The sequence below is a fragment of the Nicotiana attenuata genome, unplaced genomic scaffold (assembly GCF_001879085.1).
Source record: "Nicotiana attenuata strain UT unplaced genomic scaffold, NIATTr2, whole genome shotgun sequence".
NCBI lineage: Eukaryota > Viridiplantae > Streptophyta > Magnoliopsida > Solanales > Solanaceae > Nicotiana > Nicotiana attenuata.
The window spans coordinates 18,006-25,273 of NW_017675936.1; the positions used below are offsets into that span (position 1 = coordinate 18,006).

General features: G+C 38.9%; 1 protein-coding gene across 1 annotated transcript; it reads left to right on the forward strand.

The window, feature by feature from the left end:
- Positions 1-5,054, forward strand: LOC109220589 (eukaryotic translation initiation factor 3 subunit B-like). The gene is given in 13 exon segments (XM_019385051.1): positions 1-500; positions 1,379-1,616; positions 1,741-1,887; positions 1,991-2,119; positions 2,313-2,327; positions 2,329-2,349; positions 2,351-2,443; positions 2,516-2,599; positions 2,676-2,800; positions 2,977-3,169; positions 3,259-3,791; positions 3,879-3,987; positions 4,456-5,054. Coding segments are annotated over 13 exon segments (2,154 nt in total). The 5' UTR covers positions 1-378; the 3' UTR covers positions 4,801-5,054.
- Positions 5,055-7,268: the final 2,214 nt, after the last annotated feature.

Consider the following 7,268-nt stretch of genomic DNA (forward strand, 5'->3'; position numbering starts at 1 on the left):
AGTCACGATTAGTTCCCAATTTAGAATTTTAGATTTAGGGTTCCTCTTCCTCGATCCTCAGTTCCTCTCCTCTGCGTCTGCGAGCTGTTACTGCGAACTGTGCGACTGTTCCTCTTCGGTTCTTCCTCAGCTCTGTGCGACTGCGACTGCGACCCATTAAAGAGACCCATTTACCCGGAAAAAAAAAAAGAACAGCGTAACCCCAATAAGAGCTACAGAAAAACCCTACCTTTCCACTCTTCGTATGCGTGCACATTGCCTCTATCGCTAAGCTCACACTTCTGCTTTCAGCTTCAAAGGTGGCTATCTCTCTCCTATACGCACCATTCCATATTGAACACAGAAAGAAAGCTAAACAAAGAGAAGAGAGTTCCAATCATGGTGGACGTTACGTCTATGGGAGAAATCACAGCCATAGCCGCTAGGATTGGTGTGGATCTTTCCCAAATCGATCTTGACTCCATTCATCTTCCTCCTGGTGAAGATTGTGGCATACCCAGGTCTTAAATCTTGCCTTTCCTTTTTTTTTTGTGTGTTTCTGCATTTTTATGATTTATATATGCGCTTTTTATGTGGTGATGCTTATGGGTTTCCTTTCTTTGCTGTAAAGTCTGGGTCTTTATAATTTTTTTTGAGTTTGAGTTTATTGTTTTGGTTCATATGCTTTGAAGATTAGAAATTTCTAGTGTTTTGTTGGGTTTTTGAGTTTGTTGGTTTTATTTTATGTTTATATTCAGTTCAATATGTTAAATATTTTATGGACGTATATGTCTGGGATTCTTTTCTATGATGTGAAGTTTGGATTTTGTCGATGTTCTTCTATTGAGTGTGCGAGGCCTGTTAATATGTTGTGAAGATTAGACTTTTAGTGTTTTCTTGGGTTTTGCGTACTCATTACCCCCCCCCCCCCCCCCTAGACCTCACTTGTGCAATTTCATTGGGTTGTTGTTGTTGTTGGATTTTGAATATGTTGAGTTTTGCATTTGCGAGTCTTGAATATGTTGAGTTATTGATCCATTACCATTTAAAAAACCTTGATTTATATATGGATTTTTATGTGTTTTTGCATTCTCCTTGAGTTCTGTTCATATGTTGATAAGATATTTTTAGCGTCTCTATTGGGGATTTGATATCTCCATTTGTATTTTCAGACACTGGGTAATACCTTAATTTATATATGAATTTTTTTGTGTTTCTGCTTGGTTTCGTTTCTTTTGTTTGACGTTTAGGTTCTTTTGGTTTGTAATTGTGGTTTTGGTTCATACCGATAAAGAAAGGGTTTGTAGAGTTTAAATTCTCTTTGGTTCATATACCATGAAAATGGGTTTTGTAGTTTTTCCTTTGGTTTTGAATTTGTATGTTATTTGGATATTATCAGTGATGATGATGACTTAATGGAGGAGGACCCCTTGGAGTTTGATGCTGGTTTTGGGAACATACTGGTGGTGGACAATCTTCCTGTGGTGCCCAAAGAGAAATTTGAGAAGTTGGAAGGAGTAGTTCGGAAAATTTACAGCCAACTTGGTGTTATTAAGGAGGATGGTCTCTGGATGCCTGTTGATCCTGAGACTCAGAAAACCCTTGGGTACTGCTTCATCGAGTATAATACTCCTCAGGTACTCCAATTTTTTCTCCTTAGCAGCTACAATGTATCTCATTTCTTTAGACAATGTGTGAGACTTGTAACTGAATTGTGGAAGATGTTAACTAGTGTCATGTTGCTATGTTTTTCTGCTTTAGGAAGCTGAGCTGAGTAAGGAGAAGACACATGGATACAAGTTAGATAGGTCGCATATATTTGCTGTTAACATGTTTGATGACATTGAGAAATTCCTGAAAGTTCCCGATGAATGGGCTCCACCAGAGATCAAGCCTTATGTTCCCGGGGTTAGGCTCTTCATCAGCTGTTTTTTTCTCCGGCGAGCACTATGTGTCTTAAATATTAGCTTTTCATTCATCTGCTAACATTGAGATGTTTGTATCCTGGCAGGAGAATCTGCAACAGTGGCTTACTGATGAGAAAGCTCGAGACCAGTTTGTGATTCGGGCTGGCAATGACACAGAGGTCCTCTGGAATGATGCAAGACAGTTGAAGCCTGAGCTTGTTTACAAACGTTCTGTAAGTGAACTTATTTCCTCTTTGTGCTCATTTAGCTATCCATTCATGGGGATTTTTGGTACTGTTTAGTGTCTCATATTTTCAGAATTCGAAATGGGTCTTGCACAGAAACTGTTTCTTTAAAAGATAATTTTTTTCTTTTATGAAGATGGGTAATTACTAAACTTTTGCTAACGATGTCCTTTGAGTGCAGTTCTGGACTGAGAGTTTTTGTTCAATGGTCCCCTCTGGGGAACGTATTTGGCAACAGTTCACAGACAAGGTGCTGCAATTTGGGGTGGTGCCACCACTTTCAACCGTCTGATGCGATATGCACATCCACAGGTTAGTTTCTGTTTATTTTCTAATGAACCTTTGCAGGTTTTTGTGACTTACCTCTGCTGGCTTTAAATTCAGGTAAAGCTGATTGATTTCTCCCCTGGTGAGAGATATCTGGTGACATACAGCAGCCACGAACCAAGTAACCCTCGTGACACTCATGTAAGTCTGAGCTTTATTGTGTTTGTGTATCTAATTGTGGCCATACTGGATTGTCTCTAATATAGTTTTCTTTCAGAGGGTTGTGCTAAATATTTTTGATGTGAGAACTGGGAAAGTGATGAGAGATTTCAAGGGAAGTGCCGATGAATTTGCAGTTGGAGGAACTGGAGGTGTTACTGGTGTGTCGTGGCCAGTTTTTAGGTGAGATTTGATCCTATTGTAAGAGATGCTTTCTATCCTTCCCTGCTACCTGTTGTAAAAGTTATACCTAACATTTGCAAACTCTTGCATGCTTGAGTGCATACACGATTCGTCAGAAATATAATGAAATGTGGGGCTGGAATACTTTCTTAACTTTCTTTTTGAGATGATTTCAGGTGGAGTGGTGGTAAAGAAGACAAGTACTTTGCAAGAATAGGAAAGAATATCATCTCTGTTTATGAAACAGAGACTTTCTCTCTTATTGACAAGAAATCTATCAAGGTTGAAAATGTTATGGATTTTAGCTGGTCGCCAGCAGATCCAATTCTTGCACTTTTTGTTCCTGAATGCGGAAATCAACCTGCCAGGGTTTGTGCTAAAACTTTTATGCAAGTCATCACTAATTTGGAGGAACTACTTGTATTTGCATTTGAATTAAACCTGTATTAAATTGACAGGTCAGTCTTGTGCAAATCCCAAGCAAAGAGGAGTTGAGGCAGAAGAATCTCTTCAGCGTTAGTGATTGCAAAATGTATTGGCAAAGCAATGGAGACTACCTTGCTGTCAAAGTTGACCGGTACACGAAGACTAAGAAAAGCACTTACACTGGTTTTGAGCTGTTCAGAATCAAAGAACGGGACATTCCGATTGAGGTTTTGGAGCTTGACAACAAGAACGACAAAATCATTGCATTTGCCTGGGAGCCAAAGGGTCACAGATTTGCTGTTATCCATGGCGACAACCCTAGGCCAGACATCAGTTTCTACTCTGTGCGGTCTGGCACTAACACGGGCCGTGTTTCAAAGCTGACAACTCTTAAGGGAAAGCAGGCTAATGCTCTCTACTGGTCACCTGGAGGCCGCTTCCTTATTTTGGCTGGACTGAAAGGTTTCAATGGGCAGTTGGAATTCTTTGATGTTGATGAGCTTGAAACCATGGCATCTGCTGAGCATTTTATGGCTACAGATGTTGAATGGGATCCTACTGGAAGGTATTGAATTTTGCTCTTTCATTAGTTTTGCCCTGAGACACCTTCCTATTTTGGTTCTTATACTTTTGCTTTATTGGGCATATCAAGGTATGTAGCAACATCTGTTACCTCAGTTCATGAGATGGAAAATGGATTCAACATTTGGTCTTTCAATGGAAAGCTGTTGTATAGGATACTTAAGGATCATTTCTTCCAGGTAACAGTCTTTCCATACATTGTTCGCTGTACTTGTTCCTACTTTGGCCTATAAGCGACTTGGTCACACTGCTCGAATTATTCTGCCTCCTAAATTGTTACTATATGTTTGGGATGGTTACTGATCCTTAGCTCCCCCTCTCCCCGCGGATATGCGTTTCTTACATGCTATATTTGATGCTCTAGGGCTGGTTTTGTGTTAGTTGATGTTCTAGGACTTGTGTAATCTCAGTACTAAGGGTTCGCTGCAGCTTTTACTATGCAGTCGCAGAACGGGCAATTACTGATTTTCTGTTGTCTTTCGAATGCTGCTAATGTATATTTGACGCAATTTCCCTGTTGTCTCGTATTTGCTATGTGGTTGTATGCTCTGCTTGGCTACGCCTGTTTTTGGAAGGAACATGCTTATATTCATTACATGACCTACTGGATACTCATCAATATAGCAAATGCTTCTTGTTTGCTGCAGTATTTGTGGCGCCCCAGGCCACCATCTTTCTTGAGCAAGGAGAAAGAGGAAGAGATCGCTAAGAACTTGAAGAGATACAGCAAGAAGTATGAGGCAGAGGATCAGGATGTTTCATTGCAATTGAGTGAGCAAGATCGTGAAAAGCGGAAGAAGTTGAAAGAAGAATGGGAAGCATGGATTAACGAGTGGAAGCGGCTGCACGAAGAGGAGAAAATGGAGAGGGAGAAGTTGCGTGATGGAGAAGCCAGTGACGAAGAGGAGGAATACGAGGCAAAGGAAGTTGAAGTTGAGGAAATAATAAATGTTACTGAGGAGATTATTCCTTTTGAAGAGAGCCAACAGTGAATTCAAGAGTTTGAGAAGCCCTGTCCAACATTTTCTGCGAGAGCCTGCTATAAGGAGAAGCGAACTGAGAGCTTTAGGTAGGATATTTGGTTAAAAACTTTGTTTTCTTTTTGTTTCTTTTTCCAACTCATTTTCTTTTATTTCCTTTGTTGAGTAGACTATACGAAGTTTTGTCTGTTAACTAGACTAGCCGAAAATTGCTGTTACAATGGGCAATGAATTTGATTACAGAGACTTGATTATTTTGTTGGGTATCTGCAAATATCTCGTACACAAATAGGTCACTTGTGCAAATGTTGGTGAGTTTTGCTCTCGACAAAACTACAACGCATGCCAACTTAAACAGCTATTTCAACTGTACATGAACTCTGTATGCAGCAAGCATGTGAATGTCCACTTACTCCAAAAAATCCTTTCTGTGGAGGAAGGCTGTGATAAAGCTATGGCAGTGTTTTTGTATCTGCTTTCGGTGATTTTACTTTAGAAACTACATTTCGATTGCACTTCAGTGGAAATAAACCAATTTTTGGAGCAGACTCAAGACTTCTATAACAACTTTATAATAACATTCCGCTATTAACAGTTAATTTTGTTTTGATTCATTTTAACAGTACACTCTATGTAAAATTATCCCTCTGTAATAACTTTTGCTCAAATATTAATTGAAATTATTATTTTTCACTTATGTTAATTATCATTTATTTTCATTATAAAGAAAGCACTACTAATGCTCTGTTGTCATAAAGCCACATATATTTTGAATATATTCAATACAGCACCAATTTTGACAAAGAAAATTACATCAATATGTACTTGTTAATAATATATTAGCTTTCTCCAGTTTTTATTTAGTGAAATACGCTTATCTTTAGAGGTTTCAAATCTAAGTAATTTTTTATATCTTTTACTATAAGTTATAAAAAAAAAAATAAACTGATTCTTTGGAAAATTTTGTCTATAATAATTAAATAACACTTAAATTTCAAATTCTGTTTTACAGAGATCTGATTATACCTAAGGCTGTTGGTGGGCCGGTCTTGGACCGGGACCGGACCGGGCCCGCGGTCCTAACGGGCTAAACGGTCCCGGCGGGCCGGTCCTGGTGGGCCGGTCCCTTAATGGGTAATAAGCCCGTGACGGGCCGGTCTTGCTCGTGTAGCCCACGAGACCGGGACCGCTAAGCCCGGGACCGGCAGGCGGTCCTGGGCCGGTTCAACCAGGCCTAGCGGTCCTAACGGGCTCCAACGGCTAATTTTTAAAAAAAAAAAATTTTTTTTTTTTTTAAAAATAGCCAACGGTCAGATTTTAAAATCTAGCCGTTGGCCTTTAATTTTCAACCGTTTGGAATTTTAAAAAATAGCCATTTGGCCCCCAAACTTTATTTTAACCCCAAACTTTATATAATTACACTTTTCCCCAATTCTCAACTATAAATACCCCCTCATTCTTTCATTTTTACTCACCAATTCATCAATCTATCTCAATCTCTCTCAATCTATATCTAATTTCTCTTCTATAATTGCTTATTTTACTATTGCAATTTCGTGAAAAATTGTGAAGTTGGTGAATTGAAGTATTCAAGTCTTCAAGTCTTCAACGATTTTCAATTTTCAAGAAGTTGTTCGGCAATTCGGTAAACTCGTTCCAACTCTTAACTTTTAAGAATATATTTTTGTGTGTTTAGTTTGCATAATTGTAATTAATATGGCATTTTCTTTGAAAAAAATGTTTGGTGGTAAGGGAAAAGCTAAAATTGGTGAAAGTAGTCTCCAACCTACTACCCTTCCCCCGGCTCCCCGACCCAGACCTGTTACCCGTCCTGCTGCTCCTATTATTCTTGATAGTGATAACCCTTGTTTTCAATTTTCCGATAGTGAATTTTGCCATAATGTTGCACAAGGTGAACAATTAAATGAAGAAGTTATGAATGCTCTTTATCCTAATCAAACTATCTTAGAAAATGATGAGGAAAATGAGGATGTAGATGAAACCCAACCGGATTTAGATGATACACCTACTAGTCCTGTTAATAACCCAACTGATGCCCCGCCCGACCCACCTATAGAAACCCCTACTTTTAATAGACAACCTTTTAAACGCCTAGAAATATCAATAGTTTGGAATTTTTTTACTCAAGTAAGAGAACAAAATAAGGATAAGTGTAAAACTTGTGGGAAATTGCTGGCGCATAAATATACTGGAGAGCGTAGCGGTACGGGTAGTTTGGCTAGGCACATACAAACACACCCTAGAGATAAAGTTAAATATTTACAAATGAAAGCGCAGCAAGAGGGGACAAGTGTAGATACTGCGGTTAACCCTAGTACAGGTTCAAATCTAGTTCAACCAGGAATTAACACTGTGACCGGTGGTATTTTATATTACGATCCTAATAAAGATCGTGAAGAATTAGCAAAGATGGTTACTGTTATGTGCTTACCATATACTTTTCCTTCTAACCCTAATTT